This window comes from Gordionus sp. m RMFG-2023, chromosome 5 (assembly GCF_954871325.1).
Source record: "Gordionus sp. m RMFG-2023 chromosome 5, tfGorSpeb1-WG-v2, whole genome shotgun sequence".
Taxonomy (NCBI): domain Eukaryota; kingdom Metazoa; phylum Nematomorpha; class Gordioida; order Chordodea; family Parachordodidae; genus Gordionus; species Gordionus sp. m RMFG-2023.
In genome coordinates, this window is record NC_088779.1 from 28,059,413 (window position 1) to 28,076,192 (window position 16,780).

General features: G+C 27.1%; 1 protein-coding gene across 2 annotated transcripts; it reads left to right on the forward strand.

Annotated features, from left to right (window-relative positions):
• Positions 1 to 7,864: 7,864 nt before the first annotated feature.
• Positions 7,865 to 14,126, forward strand: LOC135930559 (peroxiredoxin-4-like). Of its 2 annotated transcripts, XM_065467378.1 has the most exons (8): positions 7,865 to 7,968; positions 8,090 to 8,137; positions 8,180 to 8,297; positions 8,342 to 8,458; positions 8,499 to 8,621; positions 10,128 to 10,293; positions 12,512 to 12,561; positions 13,958 to 13,993. In XM_065467378.1, the coding sequence occupies exons 4-7, from the start codon at positions 8,388 to 8,390 to the stop codon at positions 12,536 to 12,538; spliced, it is 387 nt and encodes a 128-aa protein (XP_065323450.1). In that variant the 5' UTR covers positions 7,865 to 7,968; positions 8,090 to 8,137; positions 8,180 to 8,297; positions 8,342 to 8,387; the 3' UTR covers positions 12,539 to 12,561; positions 13,958 to 13,993. The 2 variants fall into 2 exon arrangements, with proteins under 2 accessions (XP_065323450.1, XP_065323448.1); XM_065467376.1 differs by lacking the exon at positions 12,512 to 12,561 and having other exon boundaries at positions 13,958 to 14,126.
• Positions 14,127 to 16,780: the final 2,654 nt, after the last annotated feature.

The following is a 16,780-nucleotide window of genomic DNA, read 5'->3' on the forward strand; positions in this document are numbered from 1 at the left end:
AAAATCAAAATTATAATGATGTAATATTTGATTTTTTTTAACCGTGTTTACAAAATTATTCCTTTAATAGTGAAAGTAGTTAAATAAATTAATAATTCAAAAAAAATTATTTTGTAATCTCTAAAATATTCTAATAGATGTTGAAATAATATTTCCAGATTTATTATATTATTTGATATTAATTTTAATAATAATTAAAAAAATATTTAAATAAAATATAATATTTATAAAAATAAAATCTAATCGATAGTTATATTTTACTTAATCAATTTTTATTTATATTCAAAAAATCCTATTTTATTTTTATATAATATATGTACAGCATAAATTTTATAAAGAAAACATGGGTACCTATTTTTCCAATATAATATAGAAAATATTTGATATAATAAAAATAGAAATAGAAATAAAGTATTATCAAATATCATGTTTTGTACCAAAATAATGATTGAAATACATAATTAAAATAGCATTATATCTATCGGCCACTTTAGGAATCAATAATCCCTTAACTAGGTTTAGATATTGTATGCCAAAACTATATGCAATTTAAGGGGAAATTTTTTTTGGACTATAATATTTTATTGTAGAGATCAGAAACGCCGTATACTAATTATATAAAAGAAAACTAAAATACTAACTAAAAAAAAGAATAAGTCAGACTACCTCTTCATCTTTACGAAAATAAATATTGACATCAGACTACAATTCCCTAATTCCAAATCTCAAAGGTATGGAATATTTGCAAAAATACGTATTAAAAAAATATAAATATATCCCAATATTTTGTTACTATTCGAATATTCGAGGATATTAAATAAATATTATTTGAATATCGCCATGAATTGTGGCGTATTTAGTAATTTATCTGAGAAATCTATATAATATCTGAAATTATAGAGTTATTTATAAAAATATAGATATACCTAATTAGTGTTGTTAAACGGCGCTATTTGGTTTGGCTTTAAAATGGCACAAATACGGATTTAATTAAAATATATTATATAAGTCTCGAGATTTAGAAAATAAAGGGCCAAACTTTTTTTCCATCTATGAGTAAAATCTTCAGGCTTTTATAATATTTTTTTGACTAAAACCTTAATCGGGCCTTTAAAATGGACACATGTTTAGCCGTTTAGTGCATTATACCTCATATACAACTAGCCAATATGGAAGTTTTGTAAAATGCCTTTTAGATGTAGTATTTTATATTCAACTATAAATTTAAAAAGATATTGAAATAGTATTAAAATTTACAATTCCAACATATCTAAATAATTGTAAGATAAAATATTAGCAATTTATAAAATATATATATGGTCTATAGATTTCTAAAATTATTGTTATCATCAAAACTCCATATATTATATTTTAACTATATTTCTGAAATAAGATTAAACAAATTTGGTTTTAATAATATAAATTTAAATTTTATTCACTTCATTCTTTTTTCTATCACAATCTATTTATACTCAAAATATCAAAACAAAGTTAATTGAATATATTAAACAATAAATAATATAAGATATTCAAATGATATAACGTTAATATATTTTAAAAATAAATAAATATTCAAATGACATTAAAAATAAATTAATATTCAAATGACTAATCAACATTCCCCCTCTACTACAAAGAACAACGCTTCTTCTCAGCACTCATCGAGAGCTTGTTGTCCTAGAAGTTTTTCCTGTTTCGATTGTACTCGGTTTCTTCTTTGTTAGCGCATAAGTCTCAAATATTCTCGTAGGCTTGATTCTATCATGTAGGTTTGATAAAATCGTTTATTAGAGTTGCGTGAGTTTGTACGTTTTTTATAGGCTTGAATCAATCGCGTAGATTTGATAAAATCGTTGAACGTTATCGTTAGCTTGATATCCTTATCGTATGTTGTTCACATTTCTCAAAATTGTTATTATCATGTTTCATAATTAATCCAGTCGAATATTAGAATTTGGAATAAATCGGAATATGTAATTTGGAATAGTTGATCAAATCAAATATATGAATAATATCCACGAATAAAATTTTGAATTTCGGAATAATAAAATATGTAATAAGGAATGATAATTTATGGAATAAGGAAAAAAATTTTAATCCAGAATAAGGAATGATAAATCATAATGATTATTATATTATTTTTTAGGTGTTAAGTTAATCATAGCGTTTTATACTTTTAGCGTTTTATGCGTTTTATATTTTTTGCGTTTTACATTTTTTATAAGCGTTTAAATTTTGAGCACGTAATCTTTTAAGTAATCAGGTTTATTTTTAATTCTTATTGGTCTAGTAATTGGTATCTTAATCTCATTCTTCGTGTCCACACTTCCCCCCTTAGAGGAATTTTTAGGGTCAATTTCATAATATTTTAAACTGTTGTAACATTCTCTTCTCCTTAACTGATCAAGATGCCTACTTACTATCCCTTTATCAGTATAAACTTGAAACATGGTGTTACTCTCTTTAAGCTTGATGCTGCCTTTGCACCACGTATCATCACCCTGTTTCTTATACCAAACATAGTCTCCTCTATTAAAAGTTCGATTTCGTGGTAACGACATGAAGACTTCACCAACTTTATCCTCCAAAGGTTTTAATAAATCCCACTTTATTCTAATGTCGCGGTTAAACATTCTCTTGGACGGTGTAACTCCCGTAGTGTCATTTGGCGTGTTTCTATAGTTGAACAAAAATCTGTCCAGCGCAGTTTCTAAGTCAATCTTTATGTTTCTTTTCATATGAGCTTTAAATGTTCTCACCATACGTTCATCTTTTCCATTAGATTGCTGATGGTAGGCCGACGTTAGTACATGTTTTATACCATAATTGCTGCAAAATTTTTCAAAATCTTTGCTCGTGAAATTGGTACCATTATCTGTAACAATAGTTTCAGGTATATAGTTTTATAAATTTCCTTTAACGTGAATTCAGTCGTAATACTCTTTACCGGAACTATAACCGGAAATTTACTGTAAGCATCAAAGATTATCAACCAATTCTTTGTAAAAAACGGACCCGCATAATCTGTGTATCCTTTCAAATGGTTTAGTTGCTGCTACCCATGGATTTTGTATTTTCTTTGGAATGTCATGATAAATATTACAATCATCGCAACTTTTGACTTCCATATCAATGTCGTTGACCATACCAGACCACCACATACGATCTTTGGCTAAGGATTTAATTTTACCTGCTCCCAAATGACCTTCGTGTAACGCCTTCAGTATGTTCTTTCTCAGACTTGATGGAATTATTATTTTGTCGCTTTTGTACAGACAATCTTTAATGATACTTAGTTCGTATTCAATATTTTGATAAGTTTTGTTTTTAATAGGCACATTATTTCTTATGTCACTCGTAACTTGGGATAATTCAAAATCTTTGGACGTTTCATCACGTATTCGGTCAAAACTAAGAGGTATATCGCCAAAGTCATTTATAATCGCGATATCATCAATAACGTCATCATCAATTACTTGTGGTAGTCTTGAGAGGCAATCAGGAACAACATTGTATTTACCAGCTTTATATCTGATGTTAAAGTCGTAACCCCCCAAAATTATACTCCACTTCTGTAACCTTAATGACATGGTGCTATTATCTTTGAGCCCTTTGGTGAAAATATGGATTAGCGGCTTGTGATCCGTTACAATAGTGAACTTAGTCCCTATCAAGTATTCTTGAAAACTCTTGATAGCAAACATAATGGCCAGAGTTTCACGCTCAATATTGGTATAGTTTGTTTCGGATTTTGCTAAAGTTCTTGATGCAAAAGCTATCAGTTTTTCTTTGCCATCTTTTTCAGTGTGGAACAAAACAGCTCCTAAACCTCTTTTAGATGCATCAGTCGCAATTCCGATAGGTAGTTCAGGATTAAAGTACGTCAAAGCTGGAGGAAGACTAATCAATGTCTTTAGATCATCAAAACTTTTGGAGTGTTCCAAATTCCACTCCCATTTTTCTTTGTTAACAATCTTGTATAAAGGATCAGCTATTTCAGCGAAGTTGTTCAAAAATTTTCTGTAATACCCGGCCATACCTAGAAACGTTGACAATTCCGTGGCTGATTTTGGTCCCGGCATTTTAACGATCGCCTCGATCTTGTCATGGTTAGCGTGGATCCCCTTGGCGTCGATGTCGTGTCCTAAGAACCTTAGACTTTTTTTGAAAAATAAGCTTTTTGCAAAATTAGGCACTAAACCATGAGATAGTATTCTTTCAAAAACCTTCTTTATGTTGTTGAAATGAACTTCGTCACTACTTCCCGTAATTAGTAGATCATCAATATAAAATATGACATCTTTCATGTCACCGAAAATTTGATCCATAATTTGTTGAAAAATCGCAGATGAAGTCTTTAACCCAAAAGGAAGTCTGATAAACCGGTAGTACCCCCTGTGTGTAGATATAGTTAATATGTCTCTGCAGGTTTCGTCGATGGGAATTTGTAGGAACGCATCCTTGAAATCTATCTAGGTGAACTTCTTCCCTTCCTTGAGTTTAGCGATAAGATCGTTTATTCTTGGAAGTGGGTATCTGAAGTCCTCAAGGGCTGTGTTGACAGTGTCTTTGAAGTCGGCGCAAACCCTAACGCTCCCATTATCCTTGTAGACAGCGGTTATCGGACTTGCCCAGCGGACATCTGTTACCGGCTCAATGACTCCATCTCCTATCCATCTCATAAGTTCTCTAGTAACAGCGTCTATCTTTGAATAAGGTAACCGTCTAGGTGGTATAATTTTCGGTTTGGCGTCATTACGTAGATATATCTTGACATTCCCTTTGTTGATCGGTTTTTTAGTCAGTTTAGATTCGCAATCATTTATTAATTTCTTTATTTCATCTTCATAGTTGGTATCAATGTTTGCTATAAATTTGTTCAAAATATTACTAAAGGCATTAATCCACATACGTCCCAATAACGCATTTTTATTAGATTTAACGACCACGGCTTGCAAGTGTTTGGTGATACCTTTATAGGTTACTTTAACTTGAGTGACGCCAATAATTTGAATTAAGTTTCCATCATAAGCTGTGAGTTGTAGAGTGGACTTTTTAAGATCTTTAATACCTATTTGTTTAGCCATATCATGAGGTATAATTGTAAACTTGGATCCCGTATCAACCTACATAGTAACAACAGCATTATTTACTTTTAAAGTAGTCATGAACGCATTATCATTAAGTTTAAACTCAGTTATTTTGTTGATATTAAAATCACTACCATTATTATTTTGTGTAGGGTTATTTTTTTTTCAACCATACTTCAATGTTCATGTTACAATTGATGTTACTTTGATTCACGTCATTATATTGTAATGGTTTTCTTTGATTAATATTTTGATTATAATTTTTCCACGTATTATTTACTCCATTATTGTTGTTATTGTAGGATTGATATTGATAACCATATCGATTATTATATTGACTCTGATTTCTTTGATTGTTGTAAGACCTCCCATTATAATTATTGTTTTGCCAAGTACCTCTACCATAATTATTTGAATTGTTATTGTATTGCCAGGCATTGTTTCTATCATAATTGTTTGCATTATTGTTGTTGTGCCACAGTTTCTTCCGTAATAGTTTGAAATGTTAATCGAAGATTGGTTATTACGAAAATTTCTAGAGTTACCCTCACTGTCTCGAAAAATATTGTTTTGATAGTTTCCGCTAGCACTATCATTAGGCCTAAAATCATTATAATTCCTCTTCTTAAAATCAAAATTTTCCTTACGAGTGTTACGTCCATTATAATTAAAATTATTTTCTTTAAAATTATTATGTTCATAATCATTAGAATTATTCTCATTAAAAAGTACTTTTGCATGGTATTTTATCCATGTTTAAATTGTAATTTTTTTTATTTTTATCCAATTTTTTATCATTGTATGCATAATTTGTATCGCTAACGTCTGGTTTAATATTGCTGCCATCTAACTCCACTCCTAATTTCATCATCTTATCTAAGCCTTCGTGCTTATGTTTATTTAACCTTCTGATATTATCATTTAAAGAACAAGTTATTAATTTCTCAATCATTCTTGTATCGTTATCAAAATCGCATTTTTTATGAAGTTTTGAAATTCTAAAATAAAAAGTATGGAAGGACTCCTCGGCACCTTGTACCGCTAAGTTAAAGTTCTTTATATTTACATTAATGTCCTCACTTGGAATTAATAGTTTCAATTTACCAAAAACAATATTAAAGTCTTTTAACTGTGCTTTAGAACATATCGACGTAACTTGGTCTACAATCTCAATTGGTAAGCTACATAGTAGTGTCCTAACTTTAGATGAGTCTGACTCAATATGTCCTTCAAAGTATGTTTCTATTAAGTTAAGATAAGTCTCAGATAATTTTCCTGATAACTTGGGAAATTTAGGAACATATTGAGTGTGTATAAGAGTTAATTTTTCGTCCATGATAAAATTTTATTTAAGTAAAGTAAACTTTCAATATTTAAAATGGGTAAAAGCAAAACATTGTAGTTCATTAAAATCAAATTAAAGTTGTCTAAAAATTTTAATTTTAATCAAGAGAATATGGTCTACTAGGTTTTAATAGTTTATCTATAAAAATTCTAATTCCTAAAGAGGATTTAGTCCACTAAATTTTAATTTGAATTATCTATAAATATCTAGACTTAATTCGTCACAAGGAATTAAAAATGTTTTATTGATATTCTATAGGTTAAACATCGCGTAAATTTATATTTAATAACGTAACATAGGGAAAATTTTCTATACCCTATAAATATAGTATGTCAAATATGTAAAGCGTAAAGATATTTAAATTTTAATATTCCGTAATTTCACAAGATATAAAAATGAAATTATTTTCATCAAAAACATAGGGCTTCCCATTTAGAGACATATAGGCATCAATCATTTTTCGTAAGGACTTAAAATAAAAGACAATTTCATTCATTCTATTATCACGGACATAAGAGAATTCATTACATACTCCCATTTCCTTCAACATTTAATCAATAATAATGCACTGAGGTATATTATAAGCTTAAAAACAAAACATTGTAACGTAAAATGCAAAGATTCCGATCAAAAACTATTTTTTTATCATATTACTCTTTTTATTTATATATATATATATATATTTTTTCTTTTTTTTTTTTACCTTTTACGATTTTGTAAATTTGGATAAAATTTTGACTATCAAAAAGAAAAGTCAAAAAATTTTGTCTGTCCTTTTATCATCTCCAATATCGAACGACGAATTTTCTTTTACGATTTTGTAAATTTGGATAAAATCTTGACTATCGAAAAGAAAAGTCAAAAAAATTTTATTTGTCCTTTTATCATCTCCAATATCGAACGACGAATTTTCTTTTTATTTTTACAAAAGAAATCAAGGTAAGGATATTTTTTTAATTTTTTTTTTAAAAACTTTTATTATTTAACTTTATTTAATTTTTTTTTTAAAGAGAAAGAAAAACGAAAAACGTACGTAACCGGGGCACCATGAAATAAGATTAAACAAATTTGGTTTTAATAATATAAATTTATATTTTATTCACTTCATTCTTTTTTCTATCACAATCTATTTATACTCAAAATATCAAAACAAAGGTAATTGAATATATTAAACAATCAATTTAAATAATATAAGAAATTCAAATGATATAACGTTAATATATTTTAAAAATAAATAAATATTCAAATGACTTTAAAAATAAATAAATATTCAAATGACTAATCAACAATTTCTTAATTATTTAACCAACTTATTTTAATATTTAAAATTGTATATTATTAATAATTAATTTATATTAAATATATTTTGTTATAAGCATAATTATTTAATTATATCAAATATTGAAATTTTATCATTTAACAAAATGTGGTTGATTAGTATAAAGTCGCAATTATTTTTTATACGTAAAGTTTTTATATAAATGTTATACCAACCAAATCAGGCACGGGTTTAAAATGTTCGTGAAAAAAATGGTAAATTTTTTCCGTTATTTTTTATATGTAAAGTTTTTATATGAATGTTGTACTAACCAAATCGGGTTTGAAATGTTCCTGAAAACAATGCTAAATTTTTTTACTTTATTATATTACCTAGGTCCTATAAATTCTGAACGTGAACATCATCAACATTTGCAAACATTTAGTAAATTTAGATATAATATTTTATAAATTATTTAATATTAAGTTGGTAAGCCAGCGCCAAAATTTCTTACAGTTGCTATATTCGGAGATAAATTTATTCAAATTAATTCTTCTTATCATGCAGGAAAATATCTTGTTCTTTTCTTTTACCCTTTAGACTTGTATAATATGATATTTTTATAAAAAATATTGATTTCTATTCAAGCACTTTTGTATGCCCAACTGAAATACTTGCATTTAGTGATAGATTTATGGAATTTGAAAATTTAGATACAAAAATAATTGCATGCTCAGTTGATTCAGCTTATACTCATTATGCATGGTCAGATACTAATATAAAATTTTATAAAAATTAAATTTAGTATAAAAATTCCTAGAAAGGATGGTGGTCTTGGAAAAATTAATATTCCACTAATGTCAGACTTAAATCACAACATATCTAAATCATATGGAGTTTATTCCAAAGAATTAGGACATACATATAGGTGCAATAATATCATATGAAATGATAAATTGTTATAAATTAATATCACAAAATGTAATTATATCAATGCAATATGTTGTATATAATTTTTTTAATTATAATTTTGTTTAACTTATTTATACCTATAATTTTAATTCACATTTTTGAATGGCATCTGGTACTAACCTTTGTTAATTGGTAATAGATAATCAGTTTTTGAATAGTTAGAAGCCTATCTAAGCCTGCTTGATAAATACCTTTTGGCAACAAGGAATTCAGATATGCTATGGCAATTAGGCTGGGCTTAGATATTTTTACTATAACTGTCAAAGATATGTGTTATTGTGTGATTCTGATGCTAGACATCCACTCCATAGTCTTACCAATAGATACAATTATATACAACACAAAAAAAATCAATAAAATCAACCAATATTTATTATTAAAGCCAATGTACCCTTCTATCTAGAACATTGAGACATTTCAATCATAATTTGTGGCCTGATCTGTATGCTTTAGCTACCTGGGATATGGGCAAACAAATTTTATGGAATTTTACATGTATAAGCATTTTTGCCCCTCTCCACAATAGTAATTGTGTTCCATTAGGAATTACTAAGAAATGATATTTTTACAATATTCCCAATTAGCTAAAAACAATATATTTATATCTATTTATTTCAACAAACTATTAATTTGGAAAAGAGATTAAGTCCCTAATTAAATTTATCTCCAAAAGTTCCCTAAGACAACAATTTTGAGATTGGTAAAACAAAAAATTAGCTTTGAGCTCATAGATCACAATGAATTATTTAAGCCTTCCTGGCTATCACCTGAAGAAGATGACTATTATGAATTTTAATTTTTTTTTTGTATTTATATCAGAGACCTGCTGAGGTACCATTAGCATGGATCAGTCTGTTTTTTTGGCCCAGCCCAGCCCGGATTTTATATTTTCAGGCTCATTTCTAATTTTTTAAAAATATAATATTTTTATAGCTATTAATGGCTATTTAAAATATATGGCCTGGCCCTGGTATTTTTTTTAAATTTTTTTTGGCCAGCTCTGGTATTTTACAAAAAAAAAATTATGCCACTGTTACAATTGTATGCTAATCCTTGGCCCCGAATTTTTTTATCTAGCCCATATTTTCTTAAAATATAGTATATTATTTTTAATTTATATAGCTAATAATGGCAATTTAAAATATACAGCCAGGCCTGGCTATATTTTAAAAAATATTTAAGGCTTATCCTAGTCCAGTTATATTTAAAAAAATTAAAATACAGACTGGGCTTAGAGCCTAGTCAGCAGGCCTCTGATAATCATACATTAGTAGTGTTGTTAAATAGCTCGATTTGGGTGATTTTTAATCTGATAGCAAAATCTTAAGGCTTGTGTAATATATTTCTGGATAAATTGAGTTAGCTCTTTTTAAGTCTGCTAAAATTGAGCTGTTCTACAACACTAATCATTAGCTTATGTTCATTTAAATTTGAACTCTATTAGAAGTTTTATTTAACCTAGGGGTTTGTTCATAATTGATCCACAAGGTATATTGAGGCAAATATCAATAAATGATCTGCCAGTTGGTAGATCAGTTGAAGAAACGTTGAGACTTTTGCAAGCCATTCAACATGCTGATAAATATAGGGAAGTAAGTCCAGCTGATTGGAAACCAGGAGATATATCGGTTATAATATGATTACATGATATTTCAGTACATTTATCGTTTTCTAGTGAATTTATTTTATTTAAAAAAATAAAATATGTAATCAATATTTCATTTATGAGGTATATCAAAGATCTAATAAGAGTCAGTGCTGTGTTGCCAAATATTTAGCAAAGAACTGACTACACAAATTTTAGTTCACTTATATTGCTCAATTCTTGTTTTATTATAGCTTCATTTTTTGAAATTAATTAAAATTCATTTATATCTATATTGAGTTTAAAAATTTTCGATAAATAAGGTGATTTTTCTTCTACTTATGCCATGGAGATACTTAATTTTTGATACTTTTATTTCAAATATCTGAACAGAATTGTCTATATATATCTATATATATATTAATTTTATAATACTTAAGGCATATAAAATAATGATAACAATTTTATAAAAATCACTTAAGGCATATAAAATAATGATAACAATTTTATAATAATCAATACAAAAAATGTTAATTCTCAATTTAATCTTTTAATTTTAATATAAATAAACATCATGTTGAGGACCCTAACTGTAGAGAGTACATTTTTAAGAAAGATCTATATGCCTATTAATTAGAAAGGGCAGATAAATTCTTAATCTTGAGATTTATATTTAAACTAAACCTAATTGGGAATGATTTATTGTTAAAAATGTACCCCCATGGTTTTTTAAATTCACCCATCTGCTCATTTAAAAATTTTGCTGACCACCCGTACAATATAAAAGATATTTTAATAACTGGTTTGGCTCTATAATTATTTATTTGAATGCAATTTAATCAAACTTATAAAATATCTTATGTTATGAAATAATTTAAAAAAAACAATTTTTTAATTTAAATAAAAGTTTTTCCCGCTCATTTCTCTCGAAAATATTTAAAATTCACCTGCCCATCAAATTATTTTTAATATCCGCCCTCCACCTGCTCACTGTTAAACATATTTTCAACATTCACGCACGCCCGGAAAGCGGGCTAGCTAAAAACCTGCCTATTACAGACGTCTAACTTTAATCGATACCTCCATTTCATAAATACCCAAATTATCTTCTAAATATTCAATTTGTCTCACCTCGAAAATATCTTAAAATGATTGTAAATATAGTCAATTTTAATGATAAATACCAGACATAAACGGGACCTCACTAATGTTTAATAACCGAGATAGATATGCTAAACGAATTTTTAAAAAATTGCATAGGTTTTGGAATTTTAAACTCTATTTAGCGGAAATTTTGATAATAGATCGGATCCGAGGGGGCTAAAATACATAGGTTCATATTACCCCTAATTCGATGGATTGTCTTTAAAATCAGTTCTTCTTCTTCTAACAAAATAATTTTAAGCTTCTTAACCCTAATTTTGGTTCGCAACTTATACATTTTAACTGGCTAGCATAGATTCAGAATTTTTTTTACAAATAGTTCCATCGATTCCGCCAGCACAACGTTGTGTATAATTTTAATTGTTTCTGTCTTAATTTTAAACTGAATTCTTTGTGCTAACGATCAGCTGATTACTTCTTTAAAATGATGGTTAACAAATATAACTATCTAATTTTTTTTTAAAGTGTTTAATATAAATAACTTAAAAAAGAGGGTATTATTATTAAGATTGCTCTATTACTTACGTGATTTTTGGGAAAATTTATGATTTATGGAACCAATTTAAAATATAACCAAGGATGGGACTGAACTTAGGCTGATTAGCTTACTACGTTCACCCTGAATTCAAAGCTAGCGTGAATTCGCTGAGAGGAATATCAAAATATCCATATTCTATATATTTCGCCGCTAACTATGAATTCAGGTTCAGGGTTGGGAGTATCGGGAATACTTGTGGTAACGATTAGCTATCAAATAGGGAGAAGTGATCCAAGGAATTAGGTGATCAGAGAAATGTTTTCACACGTTATTGATATACATGTATAAGATGTAAATATGGAATGGTATGATTATGTGTCGTCCTTTTGTGGACTGTATATGTTTTGAATATAAATAAATGAATCTAATAGCATATTTTATACTTGTATTTAAAATGGCAAAGTTAAAATCTCAACTATTTAATATTAAAAAAAAATATTTTGTAAATGAAAAACAACCAAAATTATTATAAAAAACTGAAATGAAATATTCTTATTTATTCACCCTCTCAGCTACAATCTATTTTTTTTATAATAAAAAATTATTTTTACACACCAAGAGGATCTCGTGGCTCCAAGTGAACTAATAAAGCCAAGCCTTAAAATTTTGGTATATTTTTTACAATTTCAAAGCGAATATTTGATTTTTATTAATACTAGTGAAAATGAATTACAACATGTTTGTTTCTTTGTATTTTAACAGAACTGTTTAACTAAAATGCTGAATCTATAAATAATAGAGTAAAATAGACTTTCTCTAAATTTTTAACGAGCCGGGCCTGATATTTTGTAAAATATGCCGGGCAAATCTATTAAAAAATTATAATTTTAAACGGACCAAAGAGGGTCGGGGTTTGTAGACCTCTATTATGGATGCAAACCTTCGTATGATCTGTAAACACCCATCCAACTTCTAAACTTAGCACCTGACTTGGACAACTAAGATAAAAACAATCCTTTATCCCATATTCCGCTCACATATAAAAACAATGGAATACTCCTCTTATTGCTTGTTCTGTATAATATTTTCCTTTAAACGATTTACTTTAGATTAACTTCAACTTAATTATCTTTAAAGCCAAGACAGATTACGAATGGCTTGAAACCATCCCCTACCAATCTCGGATTGATTCTCTCAGCATTATTTATTCTACTTGTGTGGTTAAACGATAGGCAACCACCTTATTACAAATATTTTCAGGGTTTTCTTTACGTGATAGTTTCAAAAGACCAGACGATATTGACCCTAATATCATGGTCCAATGGCACCCCCCCCCCTTCAGCCAATCTGGGACTACACCAGTATAAACTAATCGACCAAGTCTAATAGTTCACATCAATAATCAAATCTTTAAGATAAATATTCAGCTAAAAGTAATTTATGTCCCCATCGCCACCAATACTTTAGAAATCACCAGCAATGACTTTTCGTTTATCAAATTGCTAAGGGAAAAAATAACCATCAATACTGAAGATCATAACGAGATGTTCTACCTCCGCCAAAGGATCTCTTTGGAGATTTCGCTCCAATTTTCTCAACATCCATACACCCCTAGGATGATCCTTCTCCCCAATTTTTTAGTATATCTATTTATCCACTTTTCTAGTTCATTATCTTTAGCCATTCTTTTTGTATTTTTTTTTCCCCTACACTCTAATTTTTATAATATATATACAAAATATCTTACATTTTTGAAAATAAAATATATTTAGTACCTGCTATACAATAAGCAAATGTAAAGAAAAAAAATTTATTTTATTAATTTTTGTTTTAATTATTTATTTTATTAATTCTTTATCATAATATACAATTATTATTTTTTTTTCTACCAGCTAAGCGTATTTGAACAAATATTACTAAAATTAAAATAATTATTAACCTAATGTTTTAGGATTTTTTTAAAATATATAAAAAATAATAATATTTAATATGAGAAGTATGGGGTTAAAAGGGAATTATTAATATTTTCATATCCTTTTATCGAAACAAAAATAATAATATTTAGATGGGAACAAAAAGGCATGTAAAATCCGAGGAAAATATTACATTTATGAACAATCAACAAATAGATCATAATGAAAATAAAATGTTATTTATTATAATAATTATAATGATATTAATTTGTCTTTGCTGATTTTGGATTTATAATTTCTGGTCAGTGTTTACGACAATAGATAAAGTATAAATATAGTAAAATCATAATAACTAAAATATCACATTTTGAATAATATAACTCTCATTCAAAGTTCTTTTTTGACTTTGTTAACAGCCTGGAAGTATAGTAACTTTTGTTCGGGATCAGGTGTTATCTAATTTATAATTTATTTTCATATTAATCCTTTTTTTAAAAAATTATTTTCGAGTAAGGTGGATTTATAATGGGGTCCGATCTTTCACATTTTAACAGCAGATGGATTTTTAAAAAATTAAAATCAATAATCCTTAGATTATTATCATTAATAAAAATTAAAAATAAAATTAATAGTAACATAGGAAAATTGATCTCATAAACAAGATTTTTAAAATCCTCCCTCTTCTACCATTTCAAAAGGAGCGCACTTCCACTCCTGATAAAAAATTTTTTTTAAAGAAGCGTATAGTCTTAACTGCTTCTTTGATTTTAATTTTTATATTTGCTCATTACATTTTATTTATGATACCCATCTTGTTTGGAACATAATGTAATATAAATTGGCAATTAGTAATTTTCTCAAACCATGCTTAAGTAAAATTTATATATTTATTTATATATTTAGATCCAATCAAATTAATAAGGAGAAAAATTCTTTTTTTTATATATTTCAAATTGAAATTCTAATATTTTAATAAGAAAATTTTATATTTTTATATAAAATTATAAATATACTTTAAAATAATTTGTAAACAAATTAGATTGATAAATATGCTTTAAATACATATTACTCCATTAAATAAATATAGTTTATTGAACAAGGGGAAAAGTTCAATTCGCCTGTTAAGTCAGAGATTGATTGGAATTAGTGGTAATTTGTCTTTATTTGACGTATTTATCAAGAATGAAATAAAATTAATAAATTTTATCTGTATTATATCAAAAACATTATTTATATATCTCGTAAATCAATTGTTTCCAATCACGTTATACAATTAACAACCTTTAATATATTATTACAATCTAAGTATATATTCTTTTCGCCTTAAGTGAAACATTTGTCAAAAAGTAATTGAAAACACCACTTTCATGATGTAAGTTGAATCATACAACATAGTTATTCACCAATTGACCCACTTGCCAACCCTGCTGATGAATTCAATTCAAAGCAATTCTTCTACATTATTAGGCTATTTTTTTCTTTGTTTTAGGAACTTGTTTTATTGTAAAATAAATTCATATTTTTAATATCTATTTTGATCTCTGCTTATCCATTACCATCAATTTAAATGCAGGATGAATAATAGCAGCGATGATATTATCATTATTGTAAAAAGGTCATTATAATATTTTGAACACTCGTTTTTAAAATCAACTTTTTACAATCATAGTTTTCATACACACATTCTTGAAATACCAATGAAATCCTATCATAATAGTTTTCGCACACACCTTTTTGAACAACCAATGAAATTAAATCATGGTTTTCAAGCATACGTTGTTGACCAACGAATGAAATCTGATCATTACAATTTTTGCCCACACGTTGTTGAAAATAACGCATGTTTTACTTTCAGCTATTATTAAAATAATGTTGCATAATTGATCTCGAATCTTATTAATGATCTAAAATAAAATTCCGATCTCTAATTGAGTTCGATTGTGGAATAATTTTTCAAATGATGAAAACTGTTTCTTAGATCTTGGTATCTTGGTCAATCAACAACCTAATATTTTACTAAATATTATCAACTTAGGCGTACCTTATTCACATATTAGATCATTAAGCCTGTTTTATGTTTCGCAGCCCTTAAAATAAAAGTTAAACTTTAATACGAATTTATTTAACACGACATGAACATATTTTCTAGCAATAATTTTATATTCCTATTAGTTTCTAATCTTATTCTCCGAATATTTTAAATTATAGTATATCAGTCTTTATTCTCAATCTGCGAATATTTTCAATTATATCTTTTAACAAATCTTAAAATTATTTAATCTCTACAATTTATGTTCCTTTTTTTATCACAGTTATCTATAGTGATCAATTATATAATAACTTATAATATCTAAAATCTTGAACATTTTATAGTTTCAATTAGATTCTGTTAGATTCAGTAGGTTTCTAAGTTTACCAATAACTTCTCTGTTAAATAAAAAATTCATAAATTATAACCTTTAAATAACTATATTTTTATATTTTATCTGCTATGAATGCTAACTTTATCAATCTCTATTTTTCATTTTGGATAATCTTTAATTTTGCTACCCAATTTTGTTTAATCTTATCAATTATTTACAAAAAATAGCCTGTTATCTAAATTAGCTAGATTGTGACTTACATTCCTCTGATGGAAGGCCAACCATCAGAGCCTAACATAAAATAAAAGTAAATATGTTTGATTAAGCTCGCTAAATAAATTCAATTACTATCAATCATTATTTTAACTTTTCTCAATAATCTCTAATAATTTCTTTAAGTTTTCATCATCACGTTTCATTATTTAGTTCCGTATTAATGATTTTACTATCTCTTTATTAGATGATCCAATATAATTATATAAATATAATTATTATTATTATCGTCGAATATAAAATTAAAAAATGTTGAGTTGGAGTCATATATTGCTATGCTTGTTTTATAAATGTTAATCCTATCTGTCACAATTTTTTTATATTTTGTATAAATAATTT